This window comes from Trachypithecus francoisi, unplaced genomic scaffold (genome assembly GCF_009764315.1).
Source record: "Trachypithecus francoisi isolate TF-2019V2 unplaced genomic scaffold, Tfra_2.0 Lachesis_group13, whole genome shotgun sequence".
Classification (NCBI taxonomy): domain Eukaryota; kingdom Metazoa; phylum Chordata; class Mammalia; order Primates; family Cercopithecidae; genus Trachypithecus; species Trachypithecus francoisi.
This window is the reverse complement of record NW_022681458.1, coordinates 10,606,366-10,630,241: the sequence shown is the minus strand read 5'-3', so window position 1 is coordinate 10,630,241 and position 23,876 is coordinate 10,606,366. Positions and strand designations below refer to the sequence as shown.

At 40.9% G+C, this 23,876-nt stretch overlaps 1 protein-coding gene across 15 annotated transcripts in view; it reads left to right on the top strand.

Moving 5' to 3' along the window:
* SP140 (SP140 nuclear body protein) overlaps positions 1-23,876 on the top strand; it is an 85,972-nt gene that overhangs the window by 5,430 nt on the left and 56,666 nt on the right. For 7 of the 15 annotated variants that reach the window (XM_033229915.1, XM_033229912.1, XM_033229919.1 and 4 more), the window contains exons 2-11: positions 6,881-7,058; positions 7,997-8,165; positions 11,782-11,865; positions 14,177-14,257; positions 15,438-15,530; positions 16,322-16,399; positions 18,314-18,463; positions 19,325-19,408; positions 21,360-21,440; positions 23,720-23,821. In XM_033229915.1, coding sequence (XP_033085806.1) covers positions 6,881-7,058; positions 7,997-8,165; positions 11,782-11,865; positions 14,177-14,257; positions 15,438-15,530; positions 16,322-16,399; positions 18,314-18,463; positions 19,325-19,408; positions 21,360-21,440; positions 23,720-23,821 — 1,100 coding nt within the window. Of the gene's footprint in view, positions 1-2,819; positions 3,118-6,880; positions 7,059-7,996; positions 8,166-8,544; positions 9,154-11,781; positions 11,866-14,176; positions 14,258-15,437; positions 15,531-16,321; positions 16,400-18,313; positions 18,464-19,324; positions 19,409-21,359; positions 21,441-23,719; positions 23,822-23,876 lie in introns of those variants that run through there. The other 8 variants (XM_033229918.1, XM_033229917.1, XM_033229920.1 and 5 more) reach the window with 6 other exon arrangements.

Genomic DNA, 23,876 nt, shown 5'->3' with positions numbered 1-23,876 from the left:
GAAATGGGCCATATCTAATGTTTATTCTAGCTGTAGGTGGCAGAGGTGTCAAATTCCCCTAGCGTTCTTGTTTTTCTTTCCCCTGCTTTCTCTGGGTTTCTCTGAGAACTCCTTTTTAAATAGTCTGTTTCTTGCAGCTCTTCCAGCTATAATCTGCTCTTATTATACAGGAACCCTGTTGATGGAATGGTAACATGTCAGGAGGGAGGTGGTCTATAATCTTACGATTACATCTCAATCTTTTAATGGAACTGCACCTTGGACTGTTACTTTCAAAAGAATTTCTCCCTCCACCCTTTTTAAAAAATTTTTTTGAGATGGTGTCTCGCTTTGTTGCCCAGGCTGTAGTGCAGTGGCACGGTCTTGGCTCACTGCAACTTCCGCCTCCTAGGTTCAAGCAATTCTCCTGCCTCTGCCTCCTGAGTAGCAGAGATTACAGGTGCCTGCCACCATGCCCAGCTAATTTCCTTTTGTGTTTTTAGTAGAGACGGGGTTTCACCATGTTGGCCAGGCTGATCTCAAACTCCTGGCCTTGTGATCTGCCCATCTCAGTCTCCCAAAGCGCTGGATTACAGGTGTGAGTCACCGTGCCTAGCCTCACCCTCTACCCTTTTTAGAAGTGACAGGATGTCCAGAAGAGGCTAGATTTTGGTAGTCACCCTTCCCCTAGAATGGTTAAAGCATTTTCCCTAGAGAGTAGGCCTTTGTTATGGAGAATGCTTTGGTTTTTTAAAAAACTTTTCTTTTCCCTCCTCCTGTCAGAAGGATGAAGAGATTTTTCTTGGGGTTTCTGGAGGTAAAATCCACAAAAGGTTGGGGCCTGCCCTGAGATGATGACCCCCAGGAGTTTCCCACACTCGCTCATGCTGCTCCACACTCAGCCTCTAGCAATTCATCAAACATAACATTGATGTGTTCCTCCCAGCCTATGACTCCAGTACCTTCTGCCTCAGGTAGTTGATCTTGGCCAGTTCTCTGGATTTGCCTGTATCTGCTGATTTTGGGGCAGTTTGCCTTGTGACTTCAGTTCTTTGAGAGACAGAAGAAAAGTTGTTAATTCATAGTTTGTTCAGCTGGATTTTTGTTGTTGTTGTGAGGATGGAAGCAGTGACTGCCAACGTCCTTGCATGTTAAAGCTAAAATCAGTGAGTCTAGTGAACTTTTACAATTTTGAAGTTTAGACTTTTTCCTTAAGACAAACTTTCTTTTTGTTTAAAGTTTTGGTTTTATTATAGTATTATCTTACAGCCAGAGCATGTAACCTGTTCAATTTCTCTTCATTATTATTTATTGAAATTACTTCAGGGCCAAATACATGGTATGATCTTTTATGTTTAACACAGTGTTATTAAAAAATCAATTTTGCCAGTTTTTAAAACTTACATTTTATGTATCTTTATTCTTTTACTTTTATCTACTTGAGAAGCTAAGAATTGGAAGTAAAATGTTTTTTAACAGCCATGAAAGATTTTCCCACTGGTAATCTTTAATCTTGCTTTTTAAATGTGAGTATTGAGAATTTTACCTTCTTTCTCATTTGTATTTGCTTAATGAAACTTGCCCATCTTTTGACTGTTAACATTTTTAATGTTACTTTATCTCTGTGGTGTCTCTTGTAGTTAGATTCTATTTTGACCATTTATAATTTAAGATGGTAACTTAATCTGTTTTAAATGTCTTGTTGCTTATGGATTTTTTATTTTTATATTTTATGCCTCTTTATTTTCTATAAGAAAAAGAGCGTGTTTTTCTTTCTCATTATTTTGTAAAGTTTATAGCCTCATTTTGACTTTATTCGTTACACTTGGGTTTCTAATTAATTCTTTAATGTATATTTCTCTAACTGAGAGCATCAAATTTATAACTGTATCATTTGAATTTTTATTTGAAATAAGTTATTTAACTCAATTTTTTAGTTGTCCTCACTCAATTTAAAAAAACTTTACCAAGTATGGCACCACTGCACTCCAGCCTAGGTGACAGAGCGAGATTCTGTCTCAAAACGAAACAACAAAAAAACTGTAAAATAGAATCTAAAGCTTAAGATTGAAATTGCGATAATTTTATTATATGCAGTGTATATCCTGTCTTTTTAGAGCAGTGCTTCTCAAATATTTGGATTCAGGATATTTTTGTATTTTTTAAAATTATCGAGAACCCCAAAGAATTGGCTTTTGTTTATTGGGTTGTATCTGTTGCTATTTACCATATTAGAAATTAAAACTTTGAACACTTAAAATATGTATTTATTCATTTAGCAATAATAGTAGTGAATTTATTACCCGTGAATATAAGTGATGTATTTTTATGAAAAATAATAGAACTTTTCAAAATAGAAATAAATTAGCCAGAGGATTAGCATTGCTTTACATTTTTATGCATCTTTTAAATATCAGTAGAAGGCAGCTAGATTCTCCTATCTGCTTCTGTGTTCAATCTGTTGTGACATCACAGGACATTTAGCTTCTGAAAAATTTCATTGTATGTTCATGAAAAAATGAGAAAGAAAAAGGGAAAAGAATATGTTATTATGAGAACAGTTTTACCTTGGTGACACCTGAAAGGGTCTTGCACAATCCTTGGGGGTCTCTAAACCCCACTTTGAGAATTACTGTTCTAAGATAATTTATAAATTTGAGACATCAGGATTTTAACTGGTTTTTAGTGATGCTTTCAGTTCCTTTACAACAAGGCTTTACTGATACTGATTTCTTGATTCTGTTAATTGTAGTACACCATCAAATGATTTGTCCCACACAGTGTCAGTAAAAATGGAGTAGGGTGCTCTATAGGAACAAACAACTCCCAAATCTCAACAGGTCACCAGGCCTCTGCTCAGAGGACCCCCATCCTGGACTCTGTCTCAGGAGCAGCCACCCCATCTGAAATGACAGTCACTGTGGTAGAGGAACAGAGAGCGTGCCTAACCAGGTGCTGGCTCTCAGCTCTTCTGCTGGAGTGATTCCCATTGCTCCAAAGGAGGTACAGTCTTACCTTGGCCCAGAAGAAAAGAACATTGAAAAATGTGTGACCAACACAGAAGGTGCATGAGCAAAATATTTTTTGAGTCCTTGTCTAAGTATTGATTCTGCCCTCATACAGGAATCATTGAACAAGGAATATATCTTTCCATTTTAATTTTTTTGAACCCATTCTCAAGAATTGGATGGGTATACACTTTTTTTTTTTAGTAGTTTCCTCTTACCTCTAGGTTTATAGGCTCATATCATTATTTTAGACATTTAGCTTTTCAAATGTACCTATTTTTCCCTTTAGGGCTTTTCTCCATTTGGGGAAATTCTCCCTCCTTTATCTTATAAGAATTTTAGTTCACTTTTTAAAAATTTCGCAATCATTTTGAATTTCCAAGGTCTCTGTTTTATTTTCCGGTTGTTTCTTTTCTGCATGGAATTTTTGGTACAATATATTCTCTTTCTGTATGATAATATTTGTTGTTTAGAAATTCTCTTTTGTTCCCTGAAACATCCCTGTTTCTGCTAGGGTACTTTTTTGCCTTTTGCTTATCTTGGTTTTACTCCTTAATGTTGTAGGTTTCCACACATGCTGTGGTCTGTTGTAGTCCGTTCATGCTTACCAGCAAGATGCTGAAAAGCAAACTTGAAACTCCATTTAATGAGATGGGCTTGCAAGTTTGTGGGCTTCACTGAGCAAATACCAAATGCCTGAGGTAAAGTCCTTTCCTCTGAGTCATTTATATTTTTCTTAAGAAGAAACCTCCAGGCTTCTGCCTGATTGTGGGTGTTCTGTGTTGTAGAGCAAACTGTTTTTAATTTTGCCTCTGGAACAATCTCTTGATTTTCATCTCTGCATCTCCTTCTCAACCACCACTGCATCTCTGGGAGGCTGCAGGACATGCTGGATCCTTTTCTGACCTCAGGAACCATCCTCCACCTTCAATAGCAATGAGTACCCCTCTGACCGATTTTCTGTGTCATATTTAGGTTAAAATTTCTCATCTAATTCCTTTCTCTTCGTCATTGTGACTTTAATTCCTTTATTATCATTTTAGGAGACATTCTAGTGAGAGAGGAGAAAAACAGTTGTCATTAATCAACCATTTTAAACCAGAAGTCTTTTTCTTTTTTAAAAGAATTCAATGGATAAATGGTGCATGTTTGGGGAATGGGAAATCTTAGTGATCCTCTATTCTATCCTGATGCATGTTTGAGGAATGGAAAGTCCCAATGACCCTTTCATTGTGGGAAAAAAAAAAATTCTGTAAGTCTTCATGCCGTTTAAAAATACAGATAAATATGTTAAGGCCTATTAGTAAGGAGAACAATTTAGCAAGTAAGAATCAGAACTACAAACTTTTGTGAGTAAAAATTAGTTTCCCAGGCACAGCCTTAATGTCTGAAATCCAGAGGTCTCCAAGTGTAGACAGATCAATGTGTCCTAGTTTTGCATATTCACACAAATCTCCATGTTGGACCAGAGAAAGAGTCATTTTCTTGTGACTATTCTTTTTTTTTTTTTTTGAGATGGAGTCTCACTCTGTCGCCCAGACTGGAGTGGAGTGGCGCGATCTCAGCTCACTGCAAGCTCCGCCTCCGGGGCTCACACCATTCTCCTGGCTCAGCCTCCTGAGTAGCTGGGACTACAGGTGCCCGCCACCATGCCTGGCTAATTTTTTGTATTTTTAGTAGAGACGGGGTTTCACCATGTTAGCCAGGATGGTCTCCATCTCCTGACTCCATGATCCGCCTGCCTCAGCCTCCCAAAGTGCTGGAATCACAGGCGTGAGCTACGCGCCCAGCCTTATTGTGACTATTCTTAATCAGACCTTACCAGATGAGAGTCTTTGAACCAATTTTGTGATGGAGAATGCCACCCTCCCTCTACAGTTACAGATGGAGGAGATACATCTCCTTTATGACTCCCGAGATTTCCTCTCTTTGTTGTTAACTAAGAAGACTTGCAGTTCAGTGTTGAGTTCTGTAATATCTCAGCCAGATTTTTATTTCTTTCTCTGTAAGTTAAAGTTCTCCAGAGAAACAGAACCAATAGGATGTGTATATATAGAGAAAGAGATTTGTTAAAAGGAATTGGCTCTTGCAATTATGAAGGCTGATAAGTCCAGAATCTGTAGTATGGGCCTGCTGGTTGGAGACCCAGGAGAGCTGATGGTGCACCTCCAGTCTGAATGCAGTCTACTAGAGGATTCTTACTTTCTTGGGAACACTGGTCTTTTGGTTCTATTCAGACTTTCAGTTGGTTGGACAAGCCCCACCCACATGATAGAAGGCAATCTGCCCTACTCCAAATTCACCAATTTAAATGTTAATCTTTTCCAAAAAACCCATCCAAGTTGGCATATAAAATTAATTACCACAGCATCATGTCAATTCCTATAAAGATTTTGACATCTTTTAATTGTGTATTTTCCCTAGAAAGTTCAGGTGAAGGTCTCTTTATAATAGTTTGATTGGAACAGGGCAAGCCTTTTTACTTCTATGCACAGGTCTTTTTTTTTTTTATTATACTTTAAGTTCTAGGGTACATGTGCACAACATGCAGGTTTATTACATATGTATACATGTGCCATGTTGGTGTGCTGCACCCATTAACTCGTCATTTACATTAGGTAAATCTCCTAATGCTAACCCTCCCCCTCCTCCCACCCCGCAACAGGCCCCGGCGTGTGATGTTCCCCTTCCTGTGTCCAAGTGTTCTCATTGCTCAATTCCCAGCATGTGAGAACATGCGGTATTTGGTTTTCTGTCCCTGCAATAATTTGCTGAGAATGATGGTTTCCAGCTGCATCCATGTCCCTACAAAAGACATGAACTAATCCATTTTTATGGCTGCATAGTATTCCATGGTGTATATGTGCCACATTTTCTTAATCCAGTCTGTCATTGATGGACATTTGGGTTGGTTCCAAGTCTTTGCTTTGTGAATAGTGCCGCAATAAACACACGTGTGCATGTGTCTTTATAGCAGCATGATTTATAATTATTTGGGTATATACCCAGTAATGGGATGGCTAGGTCAAATGGTATCTCTAGTTCTAGATCCTTGAGGAATCGCCACACTGTCTTCCACAATGGTTGAACTAGTTTACAGTCCCACCAACAGTGTAAAAGTGTTCCTGTTTCTCCACATCCTCTCCAGCACCTGTTGTTTCCTGACTTTTTAATGATCGTCATTCTAACTGGTATGAGATGGTATCTCATTGTGGTTTTGATTTGTATTTCTCTAATGGTCAGTGATGATGAGCATTTTTTCATGTGTCTGTTGGCTGCATAAATGTCTTCTTTTGAGAAGTGTCTGTTCATATCCTTTGCCCACTTTTTGATGGGATTGTTTGCTTTTTTCTTGTAAATTTGCACTTGATCTTAGCCAAAAGGCTGAGAAGCGATTTCTTGTAAATTTGTTTGGGTTCTTTGTAGGTTCTGGATATTAGCCCTTTGTCAGATGAGTAGATTGTAAAAATTTTATCCCATTCTGTAGGTTGCCTGTTCACTCTGATGGTAGTTTCTTTTGCTGTGCAGAAGCTCTTTAGTTTAATTAGATCCCATTTGTCAATTTTGTCTTCTGTTGCTATTGCTTTTGGTATTTTAGACATGAAGTCCTTGCCCATGCCCATGTCCTGAATGGTATTGCCTAGGTTGTCTTCTAGGATTTTTATGGTTTTAGGTCTAACATTTAAGTCTTTAATAAGTTCACTATTTTCATCTTTTCCACCTTAATTTTTCCCAAAATAAATAAATTCCATTCATTCTGATCTCCCCACAAGAAAGCCTATTTTACACATGTTGGCTCTCCATTGGCCATCCTTCATGTCTAAAATCTTCTAGCCACCACAAACCTCTTGGAAACTCAGTATCTATTTCCACGTTGTATCTTTGTTTCTTAGGATGGTCACAGATATCCAGAATGCAGAGGATCAGAACCTGCAGGAGCAGGTTTGCCCTGAGCCCATTTTCAGGTTCTTCAGAGAACACAAGGTAGAGATTGCAAGTGCAATAACAAGACCATTTCCTTTCCTTATGGGCCTCCGAGACCGCTCCTTCATCTCTGAGCAGATGTATGAAGTAAGTAAGAATTTCCAAATGATGGTAAACCAGGTCCATACTCAATTATGCCAAACTTCAAGATGTAATGAACAGGCTAAAAGGCCTCCTGTGAATGGGGACCTTCACCATCCTGTAGGTTAGGAGGTGACAGGAGAAGCAGGCATCACAGAAAACCTCCCTTCTTCTGTAGTAAATGTTGGGGGAGGGCCACAGTGAGGGAGGTGGGGCAGCAGAGAGAATGGGAATGCTGTATGGGTGCAGATCATCCTAGGTGCATGTATACAATCTACTAATGGTAGCCATAATTAAAGTAAATAAGTGAACTAGGCAGCGTTTCATTACAAAGCCTACTTATTTGAAACACTTGAAACAGAGATTTTTTGAAACTCACAGGGAAGTTGTGTCATGTTAGGTTACATTTGGAAGCAGATGCTTGCTACTGTCTCTCCAAATCATTGTTTGATCTTTGGACATTTCTAGAGCCCTAGAATGCAAGCTAATGTTAGCAGTGGATGCCTTTAGGGATACTGAGGACAAGCCTTCTTCTTGTCTTTGTGAATTTTCTGTGCCCTTTGGTCAGGAGTCACAGTAGGGGGCTGGTTGATTGGTTTCCTGGAGCTCTGTCAGGCCAGGCCAATCCTAGTAGTGGTTATCATCCACAAAACAGAACAGCCTTGTTAAGGCCACTCCTGAAATAACCTAACACACAACATTCAACTTTGAACCCACATTTATTATTTACAATTACTCTCTCCTCTTAAGTGTACAACAATGTCAGAGAGTCAGGTTCAAAAAATTAAGAGTGTATTTTTATGGTGGAGGACATTTAAGAAGTCATCCAAATATATGCAAAATTCTAGCATTTCACAAGAGAACAGATGTTCTATTTACCACCTAAGAGTCTTTGGGAACCCATAAATCTCTAGCTACATAATTCTCCATTTAATGTTTTTAAGCATTTTCAAGAAGCTTTTAGAAACCTGGTCCCAGTGACAAGAGTGATGTATTGTGTACTCAGTGAACTGGAGAAGACGTTTGGCTGGTCACATCTGGAAGCATTGTTCAGCAGGATTAACCTGATGGCCTATCCTGATTTAAACGAGATTTATAGAAGCTTCCAAAATGGTAACTATAGCTCTCAACAGCTTTGGGGGATTCAAGCCCATTTCATTCATTCATTCATTCATTCACTCTTCATTCATATTTGACAAATGTTTGACTAAGTGACTATTACATGCCAAGCCCAGGGGGAATATAATGATGAAAAAACACACATGTCCCGTGTCCTTATGGAGTTTACATATAGTGGGAGTGACAGATGTTAACCAAGTAATCCTGCAAATGGTTGCTCAGCCAGGACTTGATTTTGATGCCGTAAAACATAGGGTTGAAGTCTCCATTTTTTTCAAGGAAGACATGAGTGATGCCTTTTCATAGGAAAGGAGGAAACCCTCTCTGATATTTGCAGATACATTCAAAGATAAAACAATTTTCTTTGTATTAGAAAATTTATCATTCAGTGCAGTCCTGTGTCAACTTGTTTCTCCAAACGAAGACTGGAGAAGTCACGAAGAGAGCCCAGTACATACTGATACGCTGAGGAGGAGTTGCATATGAAAGCTATGAAGACAGAAAAGGGGGTTGGTGGGGGCCTGTCAGAACCATGTGGTTGAATTGCAGAGTGTGGGAGGGAGGGTTTGGGAGGCGATTCTGGAGAAAGAACTTGGAGTGGATTCTGGAGGGCTTGACACCCTGTGCTAAGGAACCTGGAGTTTAGTTTTTGGAAAATGAAGAAGCAATAACGGGCATTTAAACAGGGGAAAAGTAAAAGAAGTCAGTATGAAGAATGAGATGTGTTGATTTGTGAATACTATACCTTGATTCAAAAAAGAGGTATCTCGTTTTCATATTATGGTACATCCAAGTCAGAGAAAGGTCTAGAGGAAATCAAATACTGTGCATGCCTCTTTTGGTATCCACAAGGGAATGGTTTCAGGAATACCCACCACCCTCAGTCCTGGATGCTCAAGTCCCTTATATGAAATGGCATAGTATTTGTGTATAACCTATGCACATGCACCAGTATACTTTAAATCATCTCTAGATTACAATACCTAATACAATGTAAATGCTATGTAAATAGTTGTTAAATTTGTGTTGTTATTTTATTTATTTATTTTTTGAGATGGAGTTCACTCTATCGCCCAGGCTGGAGTGCAGTGGCGTGATCTTGGCTACTGCAACCCCCATCTCCTGAGTTCAAGTGATTTTCCTGCCTCAGCCTTCTGAGTAGCTGAGATTACAGTCATCCACCACCACACCTGGCTAATTTTTTTGTATTTTTGATAGAGGTGGGGTTTCACCATGTTGGCAAGGCTGGTCTTGATCCCCTGACCTCAGGTGATCTGCCTGCCTTGGCTTCCCCAAGTGCTGGGATTATAGACATGAGCCACTATGCCTGGCCTTTTATTATTTTACATTTTTTCCCGTATTTTCAATCTGAGGTTGGGTGAATCCATGGATCCCAAGCCAACTGTACCTAGGCACAAATTTTGAGTCAATATTTGTATTTTAACCAGGGTGTTCCAGGCTGTGGCAATGAAGGGAATGATGTTACTTCTACTGCCCACATCTCAGGGGCTCTGATTCTCTCTGTGGACTGTGGGGATCCCCCTGGCCCAAGCATCCACATCTCATATGTTAGTATCTGGCACTTCCTGTGTTTGGGTGACAGGCACCTGAGGCTCACCACTGCCCACTGCCTCAGACTATGAGTAGAAATTGGAGAAATGGGCAGAAGTAGAATGAGTTGTAAAAAGATTGAAAAAAAAAGAAAAAATAAACCTCTGCTTATACTACGCAACATCCACAAAAAATAATTCAAGTTGGATCACAAATCTAGAAGTTAACACGACAGGTATAAAGCTTCTAGAAGAAAACATGAGACAGTGTCTTTGCAAACTGAGAGTAGGCAGTAATTTGCTATACAGGACACACAAAAAAACATGGATCATAAAAGAAAAACTTGGTAAGTTAGGTGTCACCAAATTAAAAACTACACATCCAAAGTCACCATTAAGAAAAGGAAAAGGCCGGGCGCCGTGGCTCAAGCCTGTAATCCCAGCACTTTGGGAGGCCGAGACGGGCAGATCACGAGGTCAGAAGATTGAGACCATCCTGGCTAACATGGTGAAACCCCGTCTCTACTAAAAAATACAAAAAACTAGCCGGGCGAGGTGGCGGGCGCCTGTAGTCCCAGCTACTCGGGAGGCTGAGGCAGGAGAATGGCGTGAACCCGGGAGGCGGAGCTTGCAGTGAGCTGAGATCCGGCCACTGCACTCCAGCCCAGGCGACAGAGCAAGACTCCGTCTCAAAAAAAAAAAAAGAAAAGGAAAAAACAGTCTGGGCGCGGTGGCTCAAGCCTGTAATCCCAGCACTTTGGGAGGCTGAGACGGGCGGATCACGCGGTCAGGAGTTCGAGACCATCCTGGCTAACAGGGTGAAACCCCATCTCTGCTAAAATACAAAAAACCAGCCGGGCGAGATGGCGGGCGCCTGTAGTCCCAGCTACTCGGGAGGCTGAGGCAGGAGAATGGCGTAAACCCGGGAGGCGGAGCTTGCAGTGAGCTGAGATCCGGCCACTGCACTCCAGCCTGGGCGACAGAGCCAGACTCGGTCTCAAAAAAAAAAAAAAAAAAAGAAAGAAAAGGAAAAAACAAGCCATAGACTGGGAGAAAATATTTGCAATACACATGTCTAACAAAGGATTGTACTCACAAAATATGAATAACTCCAATAAATGAATAATAAAAGGACACATCAATTCAAAAAATGGACAAACGATTTGAACAGACATTTCAGAACAGGAGATACAAAATGTCCGGCAAGAACAGAAAGTGTATGACATTATGAATCATGAGGGAAATGCAAATTAAAGTCAGAGTGAGATATCATCCACTCACTAGAATTGCTAAAATTAAAAACACTGACAATACCAAGCACAGATGAGAATGTGGAACAATTGGACTGCCCATCCCTTGCTGGTAGGAATGTAAAATGATAGCGACCACTTTGGGAAAGTGCCTGGCAATTTCCTGTAAAGTTAAATCTAACTTATGATCTTGGCAGTTTCATTCCTAGGTATTGACATGAGAGAAATAAAAATATGTTCATCCAAAGATTTGTATAAGAATGTTTATGGCAACTTTATTCATAATAACTAAAATCTGGAACCAACCCAAATGCTCATCAACAGGAGAGTAGATAAGCTATGACTAATTTATAGAGTATAATACTATTCAGCAATAAAAAGAATGAACTGTTATCACACAGAGCAACAAGGATAAATCTCAAAAACATTATGTTGAGCAAAATAAGCAAGTTGTAAGAGTACATACTGCATGATCCTATTTATATGAGTACAAGTGCAGACAACACAGACAAGTACAGTGCCAGAAAGGAAGGAGCCATTGCTGGTGATAGGAACCAGAACAGTGGTGTCTTGAGCACAAAGCAATTTTCTGGGATGGTGGAAATGTTCTCAATCTTGACTGGGATGTTGGTTTCATAATGATTTACACTTAAGGTATGTGCATCTCAATGAAAAAAAGGGGAACAAGGCTCTGTTGGACCTCGGGGGCAGGAGATCCTGGGACTTGGACATCAAGTTCAGCTTAAGCACACTGAGGTCTCTCCTCTGGTCCCTGTCTGAGTTTGGTAATTTCCACATTGTTTTCCTCAGTATGCTATGAACACCCACCTCTCCAAATGAATAATGTAATCGAGTTAGAAGACAGACCCAGATTACTACCATATGGTCAACAAGGTAACTATCATTTAACTGATCAATGCCCTTATTAAAGTTTTGCTTCCTTGTCTTCATGGAGGCGAAGCTTGTATTTTCTCTCCTATCTTAGCCCCCTGTTATCTCCCAGTACTCTTCCCCTCACATAGGCATGTATCTGCCCTTATCTGCCAGCAGATGTGAGAGAACCAATGAAAAAGGAGATCTGATCTCTTGAATAGATGGAGTCTCCATTGGTGGAGAATATAAAAAGAGAAAATGGGAAAAGTAGACAGAGAATAATATATGACAAATTACATGAATGGATTCCATCTTCTAAGGGCACATAAAAATCCTACCCTCCTTCCCTCCCAGGTTGAGATAAGGGGATTATTTTTAATTAATTTCATAGAACTATTAAGAGAAACTCAGAAATAACCTAAGCCATATCAGATTCAGGTGAGAGATGTTCCTTACAGAGTTGGCCAGTTAGGGGTCCCTAGTACTGTGGTCACAGTCCAAGATTGGAGTTTTTGATATGGAGAGACAGGGGAGCCTGAAAGATAGAATTGCGCAGGGAGACAAAACTGAAATAGTGTTGGCAGATAGAAGATCAAAGTGAAATGGGAGAAACAGAAATGGAAAGAGAGGAAGTATAAGACACAGCAGACATGTACCCTAGAACTTAAAGTATAATAAAAAAATAAAATAAAATAAGACACAGCAGAGAAAACGTAAACTGAAACATCTGCCAAGGATCAGAGGTGAAAATGGAGAGAGAAGTATATGGAAAAAGAAAGATGAGAGGAAAATAAATACCAAGAAATGGGGAAAATGAAGAGGTACAGAGGCAACTATGTAGGTAAAGAGTTAAGAAAAAAAGGGTGTAAAATCACTTGAGAGTGAAAAGTTGGATAAAAGGGAGAGAGAAGCAGACTGGGACAGTGTAGGTTTGAGGTAAGAGCACTGGATATCAGCAACTTTACAAGGGTTGGCTCCATGAACCGTAAGTTTTCAGATTGAACTCTTCCCACATCAAAGGGCACTTACATCATACTCAGATTTCAATAGGCCTCTCCCAGAATAGTCCAATGATTCCCAAGCACAAATCTTCACTCTAAATTATCTTTAGAGTACATTTATTCATGGACCCGAGGACCTTTACTCATGGGTCGGATAGACATCTACACTTGAATTTTTTCAAGAACCTTAAACTTGGTACTTTGAGAACTAAAAGCAACATCTTCATTGCTCAAGTTAGATCTAACTCCTCCACAGCACTCTTTCTCCCAGAGATGGATCACTATTGTCCCATGGTTTTTCAAGTTGGAAACCTAGTCAAGTTATTATGGATGACTCCTCCCTTGCCCTCAGATACATGCCAGTTATGCAGCCAATGTAATCATTTCATCTTCAGGTTGCCTCTGGCCTGTCCATCTTTGCATCCCCAAGACCAGGTCTCTGGTCCAGATCTCCATCACTCTCATGATTCTCAGGGCAACATCCTTTGCTCATCTCCTCCCTCTAATCTTGGTTCCATCAAATGTGTTATTTGCACTTCAACTAGATGGGATATTTAAAAATGCACCTTAGGTTGTATCATTTTCCTGCTTACCTCCTTAATACACTAAGGATTAAATAAATGGGTTTTTAAGTAAAATCCAAAGGCATCCACAATGATCCACCTGCTTACTTCTCCAGCTTAATCACCTGCCTCCTGAAGTATTACTTCAAGGTGGAATAAAATTTCCCCCAATAATTTCAATTGTTAAATCTCTCTTTCAGACTGAGCCTTTCCCTATGTTTTCTCTTTGCTGCCTTATTTAGAATTGTTTTCCTGTCCCACTATTCTCCATTTATCCTTCTCCAATCCAGCTAAATCCTACTTAGAATATATGATCAAAGGGAGGTCTTTCTTTAGAGAAAGCTAGGAAGGCACAATTGAGAGGCTAAGGATGGGAGAGAAAGAATGGTATCAGAGAAAGCAAGAGAAAAATTTGCAGGAGCAGAGAAGAGAGAAATGCATCTAGGAAACAGAGACTCTAAGAAACATCTGCAGAGAAAAACAGAGGCAGAGATTGAGGAAATGTACAGAAACAGATGGAAAGACTTGAGTGAGAAAACGTGAAAGAGAACAAGGTGTAAGGAAAGGAAGATTCCCCCACAATGGATGAATTATTCTCAGCCTCTGGTGAAGGTTACTGAAGGACTTAATCCTCAGGTCAGGTTGTTTGGGGAGTGGGGACCTTCCGGTTTATCAGGCTTTCTTAGTTTTCTCATTATTTATTTTCTTGTTTTGATGTCTTCTTGACTGTAAATGAAGACATCTGAGGGATTTCATTCCTTTCTGCAGAGAACAGCAATGCCGGTCATGAAATGGGTGATGTAGCAGTGCCTCAGGAAGCCTTGAGCTCCTCGCCAAAGTGTGAGCCAGGTAAGGAAGGGGTGACTTGCTCTTCCTGACCTGCAGGGTGTCAGGAGGTGGAATTCAGAGCTGGTGTTTCCTGATGCATTTTATTCTGAGCACATTCCACAGGCAAAAGATCCATTTTGTCCTCAGATCCCATAATTCTGCTAAATGTTCCTAAGTGTATGTTATAGTAGAAATATGCTAGAGAAGGATGGTGTCTTTCGTGTCTACTAATAATAAAAACTTGATTATACCTACCCACCATTTATTTTCTCTAGAGAATAAAACTATTGTTGTTTGTTACTATTATTATTTTGTCCCTTACTATGTAGAAAGCCTTCACAAGAAACATGTTCCATCAGACCAACTACTCAAAAAACTAAATGATAATTTTTGTCAAATATTTTCCATTGTGTTACTATCTTACATAGTTATTGCTCAAAGAATTTTGGCAAACAAGATGTCATTTTATCTCCACAGCTAATGAATTTAGATGGATAAACTTTTGCTTATTTCTATTTTATAGCTAAATAAAGTAGAAGTAGAAGCATAGAAAGGTGTAAGGTCTTTTACCAGGTCAAATTAGTCAAGCAAGAACATGACCCACATCCCTGCTGAGTCACTGCAGTGGTAGTTGTGTGAGTTTGGCAGAAATCAGGGTAGTCAGGATCATGGATCGAAGTTCACACAGGAGACCCAGGTAGGCCTACAGGTTCTTAGGGGAGTGGGCCTGGTGCAAGGAGACTCTTATTCAACAAAAGCATTTCCGTGGCCAGAGCAGGGAAAAGCAAAGAGAAATGGTAAGATTGGAAACTGCCGTGCAGGATGCAAGAAATCCAGAAGAAGAGAACCAGAAAGAAAAATGGAGACACAAGTAGGAAAACGTGATGGAGGGCACTGAAGATCAACAGAAAAGAAAAAGAGAGGGAATCCCAGGGAGTCAAGGAGATGGACAGTGCTTCATGACATAGAAGCAAGAGCATGTGGTGACCAAAAAATGAGAAGGAGAAAGGAGGTGGCAGAGAGATGAACAGAAGGAAAACAGGCAGAGCAAGGCTGTGGCGGGGCTCAGGCGAGGTCCTTGGAGCAATGGTGTGTTTTTTTTTTTGCAAGGAAAAGGTCACCTGAGTGCTGAACACCAGAATTCAGCAGGAACATGCTGAGGTCTGTGCTCTCATCACTGTGCCTTGTAATTTATTTCCAGGTTTCTCTTCAGAGTCTTGTGAGCAATTAGCCCTCCCAAATGCTGATGGAGGAGACACAGAGGATGCACCCAGTCTACTACCAGGTGGGGGAGGTAATTATGATTTAAATGACCAATTATCTCATTAAATTAGTTGGCCTATCTCTATGCAAGCAACACTTCCTTCTCTCTCCACCACCACCCCTGTAACACACTTTCGTTCAGCCTGTGGTTGTTTTCCCCAGGTGTGTGGGAGGCAAGAGGTAAAGGAGGGCTAAGTCCTTTAGTGGAGGGGCTCTTGGGCAGAGAGCTTAAGTGTGCAGAGTAATAAAAATTACTCTGATTGGAGGCACCCAATGGTGTTGCCTAAGTGGGCCCAATTTTATCTACATGAATATGGAATCTAAATCCTACCAGGATGGGGTTTGAGAAAAGAGAGAGAATTTTAAACTTACTTGCCAAGAATTATTTAGGAATAATGAAATACTGTATACAGAAGAGACAAAGTGGAAGTGACAAAGCTAGAAGAATGAATAGGGATATAATGGAGCAAAGAGGTAACAAACAGGAAGGTAACAAACAGAGGAAAGAGACAGAAATGCAAAGAAATCGTAGAAGTCAGGAAGAGGAAGTCAAGTCAAAGAGATCCTAGAGTTGGTTTATGGTGCAGATGCAGCAATGTGTAAAGAAAGGGTTAGAGGGAGAAAAAAGAGAAGGAGAGAGAGGGAGAGAGGGGAAAGGGGCCCGACAAGGTGCTAGAAGGAGTGGAGCCATTCTTGTTTGGTGCAAAGATACATTTATTCCCAGGGAGCAGTTCTACACCTGAACGTTAGAGCTCAGCATGGATCCAGGTAGGTGTCCAGGTCACTGTCAATTGTCTGTCATGTTCCTCTTTCGCTCTGCAGTGTCCTGTGAACTTGCTATACAAACAGATGAAGGAGAATTAGATGAAATGCCCACATTACTGCCTTATGATACAGAAGGTAATTAGGATTTAAATTAAAGCTTTGTTATTCTGTCAACATACAAAAACACCTACTCTTTCATCTCCCTTCCCATTCCCCCATCTATTCATGTATTCATCCATATATCCATCCATCTATCCACATATTCATCCATCCATCCATCCAGCCAGCCAGCCAGCCATCCATTCATCCATGCATCCCTCCCCACATACAGACACAGACAGTCTATGCCCAGCTTCTTCCTGCTTTCCTTGAGAGAGACAAGTAGCAAAAGAAGGATGATCTCAAACTGGTTGGGGCTTTCCTGCATATAGGACATAGGGAAAGAGAGAGGGAAAGGAAAATATAGATTGAATCATTAAATAAAGAGAGATCTGAGTGACTGCCAGTTTCACCTAAATAGTCATGGGATTCAAATATTACCATGTTGGGTAATATTTGGGTAATAATACCACATTGGGTTATAAGGAAGGGGAGATAATTTTCAACTTATTTTCTCAAGGTTATGCCAAGAGCATGGATATAATGAATATATTGCAATATAGAAAACTCAGTGAAAAACTGTTGAAATGAACTTCACAAAGGGAAGAGTCCCTGCCCCTTTGTTAATGGCAAAAGATGAGACCTTTGATGGTATGGGAGAAAAATAAGACAGAATATACAGAAAGACTGAAATTTAAATTAAAATTAAATTGAAATTAAAAATTAGGAACAGAAAGCTAATTAGAGAGAACAGATATAGGCATGGAAATGAGCACCATGGAAGAAAGGAGATAAACTTGATTATTAAATAAGGCATGGGACTTAAAAGGTGGAGAAAATATTACGAGAGGAACGGAGAGAAGAAAAATGCTCGAAGACAGAGACAGTGGAGGAGAGGCATAAAAGTTATACACAGAGAAAAAGAGAAAGGAGAATGAGTGAAAAATTAGCAGAGAGTGAAAACTGCTTGCAAGAGATGGGGAACAATATGGGACATTGTAGGGATGGAGAGAAGATTCACTAGACAGAAATAATTTCTGGCCCAAGAATGAGACATGTTAGCAGTGAGTTTTCACAAGCGTGTTCCCAAGCTATCAAAATGGCACCTGTAATGTCCTCAGAAGCAGTCAGCCTCCCCCTGGGGCTTTCATGTCTCTCCCATCTATAACTTAATGATTTCAAAACACATATGTCCATATTTATCTTCTAAGTTCATTCATCTGAGTACCTGAATACGTTCATGAAGATATTTGAAAGACTTCTTCATATGGATGTTTTTCAAGAACCTCAATACAAGACACCTCCAAGATTGTACATACCATCTTTCCTGACACAGCTCTGACTTCTCTCCCAGTGTTCCCTATCTCAGGAGGAAACACTATTACTCCATTCTTCAAGCAGAAACCTAGGAACCACTCATGACTCTTCCCACCTCCCTCAACTTAAGCACCCCATCAACCATCCAGTAGACTTTTAGTGAGTTCTAAATATCTCACCTGTCCATTTCCTTCCACCCCAACACAAAAACTCTGGTAAGATCTCTCTCTTGGACTGGAGCAACAGCCTCTAGACTCACATCTTTCCTCTGATCTTGTATCTCTCACATCCATTCTTTCCAACTCAAACAACTCTTTCAAAAATGGAAGTTGGCTTATCTTACATTTCTACTTTAAATCAATAACTACTTGGGGTCATAAGGATTAAATCTATTTTTTCCCCAGGGCTCCAGCTTCATGTCTGTCTCTCCTGCAATTACTTCAAAGTTTATATACAAATTTTCTAGTCATTGTCATTTTCTGATGACTTTTTCTCATCTGAGCCTTCCTAAAGGCTTAGCCCTGTGCTTGGAAAAGTCATCTTGTTTCACTACAATCTCCATCATGCTCACTAATCTAGTGAAATCATATGGAAATTACAGACGCTCTCAGATATGCCTTTTTTGATCCCTAGTTCTAGAAAGCAACAGGATGACAGATGCAGCAACGACATACAGCACAGCACCAGGGAAGAAAGAGGGAGATGAGGAAGGCAGGAACAGTCCCAGAAAAAGAAACCAAGACAAGGAGAAGTACCAAGAGAGTCCAGCGGCAAGAGACAGAGGTAGAAACACAAGCAGCAGAGACGTGTGTCAAGGGTGAAAATGAGAGTGCCAACATGGGGTGGGAGAGCAGGTGCACAAGGTTTCTGACAGTCTTTATCAGATGACTGGATTGCACAAGAGCTCCTTTTACCCTCACAAACTCTTAAACATCGGTATGCAAACAGCTAAACGTCTATCTTACAGACTGGGAAATAAAGCACAGAAATGCAAGCAGGATATTACCGCAAAGGCAAAGTAGAAAAGGAAGAGTGGGCACCAGTGTCCTGGATGTGTCACTGGGTGATGGTTGTGCAAAGCCAGCTGGGGGTTCAGGGCAGGGTCACAGGGTCAGAATAGAAAGAAGCCCAAGGAGTTCTGCAGGTTCCTGGAGAAGTGGACCAGGGACCAATATAAGGCTTTAAGGGAAAAAAAATGCTAGTGGGAGGGAAGGGAAACCACGGAAACGCAGCATGGAAATAGAGCCTGCCCTTTGGCATAGGATGGATATAGAATAAGAGCTAAAGAAATAATAGAAAAGGGATACAGTATTACTGAAAAAGAAAAAGAAAAGATTCAGTATTACTGAAAAAGAAAAAGATACAGTATTACTTCCTAGAAACAGGAAGCAGGAGAAGCCAGTTGGAGAGAAGACCAGACAATCCAAGGGCTGCCCAGCTAGGAGGGAATTGTGTGGAGGCAGAACTGTGAGGAGGACACTGAGAATTAGAGAGAAGGAGAAAGAGGAGCTGCAACAAGATGGAGAAAAGGTGGAACAAGACGGGGGTGGCTGTCAGCGTTTGCCCATCTTGGATGGCGTGAACGCACTGAGGTCTGTGTCCACGTCACCCTCTGTGGTCTGTCAATTTATTGTTTCTCTGCAGAGACCTTTGATCTAAAAACTCCCCAAATCACTAATGAAGGAGAACCAGAGAAGGGGCTCTGTCTACTACCAGATGAAGGAGAAGGTAATTATGATTTAAGTTTTTAAATATTTCAGTACATCTTTGTTTTCTAGTTGGTATGGAAAAAAAGTTTCCCTTTCTCCCATCCTACCCTTCCCTTCTTCACATTCACATACATGCAGATGGAATTATATCAACTTTCTGTTGTGCCTTTTTGAAAACTGTGAGAGAGACAAAGGATCAAGGTGAGCTGAGCCCCTGAGTGAGGACCATATTTTTGCATGGAGTACATAGGAAGAATGAATATACCAGAGGTAGGCTGGGGTGCCAGAGAAGAAGTGCCTGAGTGATGTTATTAAACACACATTAAACCTACATAACAGCAGATTATGGCAACTGAAGCAGAGGAGAATGTTTTCAGCCTAATTCCAGAAGGATCTGGAGCACAGACATGTTTTGTGAATGACTGAAGTCTTGCAATTGAGAAAGTCGTGTGGGAGACCCTTGGGATGCCACTAACAAGGGAAGGACATGTGGTGCTATAGCCCTTGTGTAAACAGAAGATCTTTTCCAACCTGAGAGAAAAGAACTTTGAGAATGAGGAAAATACATAAAATAAGGGATATTTTACCAGCATCTAGGAGCATAAGATAAAACCCAAAGAAACAGAAAAGGAGAAAGTAGAAGACACATAGAAAGTGGATAACCTCAAGGAGAAAAATTAGAGAAAATTCTGCAAATGGCAGCAAATACAATAATAACAACAATATGGGAAGGAAACACCGAAGAAATTATGCAGAGAAAGAGACAGATCAAAATAATTAAAGAACCTGTAAGGAGTGAAAACTGTTGTCCAAGTAAAGGAGCAGGTCGAGGGCCTGTGGAGCTGAAGTCAGTCACTATGTACAAGCAGCTCCCAGCAAAGGGCGCCTCTGTCAATAGTGAGTTTTCCGATTCAGGTCCCCCTAGGTTGAGAGTGACATGGAAGCATACTCAGAGCATAAGAACACTCTTTCCTCAGTCTCATCTGCTCAGGTAGTGGAATGATTCTCGTGTACATATCTGCTTTGCACACCTGACTTCCAAGTTCTTCCATCCTTGTGCCTGAAAATATTTATCCCAGGACCCTCCCCATTGTGATGTCTTTCAGGAACTAAACACACCCAAAATGGAAACCAACACCTCCTCTGAACCTAGAAACTCCCCTTTCTCGAGGGTTTGCTCTCTCAGTAAAAGGATGAATATCCTCTTTGCTGTTGTACTCATCAGACTCTTTTTCTCTGCTTTAGCACAATTGTTATTTGCAAGATATCAATCAGATCATTATTTTCCCCTTCGACGTGGTAATGTTTGTTGCACAGGATTAGATGAGTTATCCTTCCTGTGGATTTCCGTGGCTTCCACCCTTCACAGGGCCCCAGACCATATCATATGTCTCATCTCTACTAATGGCATCAATTGTTTCAGGAGCTGCAATGATCTGATCTTTCTTTTATGTGTGGGCCCTTGAGCCACACTTCCCCTGTAGTATGTGTTGCTGCCCTGGCCCACTCTGTTCCTGATCCCCTTCCTTATCTGGTTCATTTCCACCATCCCAGGGATGCCTTTTCTGATGCCCAGTACGAGAAAGGGGGTGACAAGGAAATAGATGGGGAAAGCCAGTAAAGAGCAGAGTCAGGGGTGCAAGAGAAAAAGACAGGAGCAGAGAAGGGGGCAGAAACACATGGAAAAAAAGAGAAGCACCTGGAGCAGCTGGCAGCAGGAAAGCAGGGAAGAGAAAGAGGAAATGTGCAGAGGAAAGGGGGAGGGGGGGAAGGAGAGAGAATCCGGAGTCCAGGCGGAAGTGAGCTGATGGATGGTTCTCAGCCTCGGTGACAGCAACCGGAGTGTGTCCACCTACTGGCCAGGAGGACCTGGGTGATGGACAGCCCCACCTAGGAGATACTTCAGCTTCCCACATCTTCACTAAGTTTTCTCTTCATAATTTCTTGAGGGATTTCTTTTCTTTCTGCAGAGGGCGGTGATGACTGTTCGCAAATGTGTGATGGAGAAGAGCCCCAGGAAGCCTCTAGCTCCCTAGCAAGATGTGGGTCAGGTAAGGAAGGGGAGGATTTCTGGCCCTGGGCTGCAGAGTGTCAGGAGGTTGAATCTGGAATTTGTGTTTCCTGATTGTCTTTCCTCCAAGTATACTTCACAGTGAAAGAATGCAATTAAATCTGAGATTTTTCACATTTTCTATACATGGATCTTTTGGGAAATGCAGGGAGGAATCTTGATATAGAAGTCTGTGTTTAACAGTATGGGTTTTATTGTTTGAAAGTATGTGTTTAGATAATCACATGGTAGTTGGATTATGTCAAGGCAAGGCAATGTGTTCTCTCCTTCATATTCTCATGCCTATTAATACTAAAGCATTAAAATATTTTACCGAATAAGATCTGATACCCTCACAAAACCTTAAGGTGGGGGCTGACAAACTGGGTAATCCTATTTTACAGATGAAGAAATATAGCTCAGAATATGCTAGGAGGAAAAAATCCTCTTTGCCTTTATTTTTCATCACTATCAATAGTATTACTTGAATTTAAAATTCTATTCTCACTCACTTTTTCTTTGGGAATGAAAAAGCTTATCATTCCTCTGCTGGTAGATACTTTTTATCATTTCATCACAAACTTGACAAAGCCTTCAAAGAAATGATATCCTACCCTCTAATTGACAGAATTCAGATGCACTCTTTATGAGACTAAATGCTATTTTTGACCAATACTCTTCATTATGTCATTGGATCATGCAGTATGTCTTTAGAGGACTCTCTTAAGTGTTACATTTTTACCCTCAGAAACCTCAAGATTTAGGCAGAGAAAGTGCTGTTATTGTTGTTTTGAGGAGCCAGAAACACCGAAGTACATGTGACACCGGCGTTTGTTAACACCTGAGAAGGAAGGAAATGTGGAGACTTTTGTCCTGGAAGTGACTTGTGTCCTGGAGTGTCCTGAATGACTCCTTACAGGCTTCCAGTTCTGTGAGGCAGGCACGGGTTGGGGTGGGGTCCCATAGACTGAGTCCAATGTGGAAACCCACAGGGCTTTTAGAAATCCAAGAAACTCTCCCAGGGTTTAATGTAAAGAGACTTTTATTAACAAATAAAGCAAGCTTAAGCAGAGAAGTGGAAAAATTATTGAGAGTTAGAAAGTATGTAAATATAATCTATGATACGAGATAAGAGATATCCAGAAAAATAGAGCCAGGAAAGATAAACAGAGATAGAATGTGTGAAGTAGACATAGCACATCACTGGAGGAGAGAGAGACAGAGAGTCAGGGAGAGACGTTTGAAAGAGAAAGTCCAGAGAGCCACAGAGAAGGACAGTTGCCTTCATAGAGTAGCCTCTATGAAGGTGTATGAAGATATAAGTGTATACCTTCATGTGCCTCAATAGGTATAAAGTGGGGCAAGGACATAAAGCACAGGACCAGGGATGCAGGAGGGAAATGAGGGAGGCAGGAGCAGTCCCAGAAAAAGAAACCAAGACAAAGAGAAGTACCAAGAGACTCCAGTGCCAAGAGACAGAGGTAGAAACACAAGCAGCAGAGACGTGTGTCAAGGGTGAAAATGAGAGTGCCAACATGGGGTGGGAGAGCAGGTGCACAAAGTTTCTGACAGTCTTTATCAGATGACTGGATTGCACAAGAGCTCCTTTTACCCTCACAAACTCTTAAACATCGGTATGCAAACAGCTAAACGTCTATCTTACAGACTGGGAAATAAAACACAGAAATGCAAGCAGGATATTATCACAAAGGCAAAGTAGAAAAGGAAGAGTGGGCACCAGTGTCCTGGATGTGTCACTGGGTGATGGTTGTGCAAAGCCAGCTGGGGGTTCAGGGCAGGGTCACAGGGTCAGAATAGAAAGAAGCGCAAGGAGTTCTGCAGGTTCCCAGAGGAGTGGACCAGGGACCAATATAAGGCTTTAAGGGGGGAAAAAATGCTAGTGGGAGGGAAGGAAAATCATGGAAACACAACATGGAAATAGAGTCTGCCCTTTGGCATAGGATGGATATAGAATAAGAGCTAAAGAAATAATAGAAAAGGGATACAGTATTACTGAAAAAGAAAAAAGACTTAGAAACGGGAAGCAGGAGAAGCCAGTTGGAGAGAAGACCAGACAATCCAAGCACTGCCCAACTTGGAGGGAACTGTGGAGGCAGAACTGTGAGGAGGACACTGAGAATTAGAGAGAAGGAGAAAGAGGAGCTGCAACAAGATGGAGAAAAGGTGGAACAAGACGAGGGTGGCTGTCAGCGTTTGCCCATCTTGGATGGCGCGAACGCACTGAGGTCTGTGTCGGTGTCACCCTCTGTGGTCCGTCAGTTTCTTGTTTCTCTGCAGAGAACTTGGATCTAAAGACTCCCCAAATCACTAATGAAGGAGAACCAGAGAAGGGGCTCTGTCTACTACCAGATGAAGGAGAAGGTAATTATGATTTAAGTTTTTAGATATTTGAGTACTTCTTTGTTTTCCAGTTGGC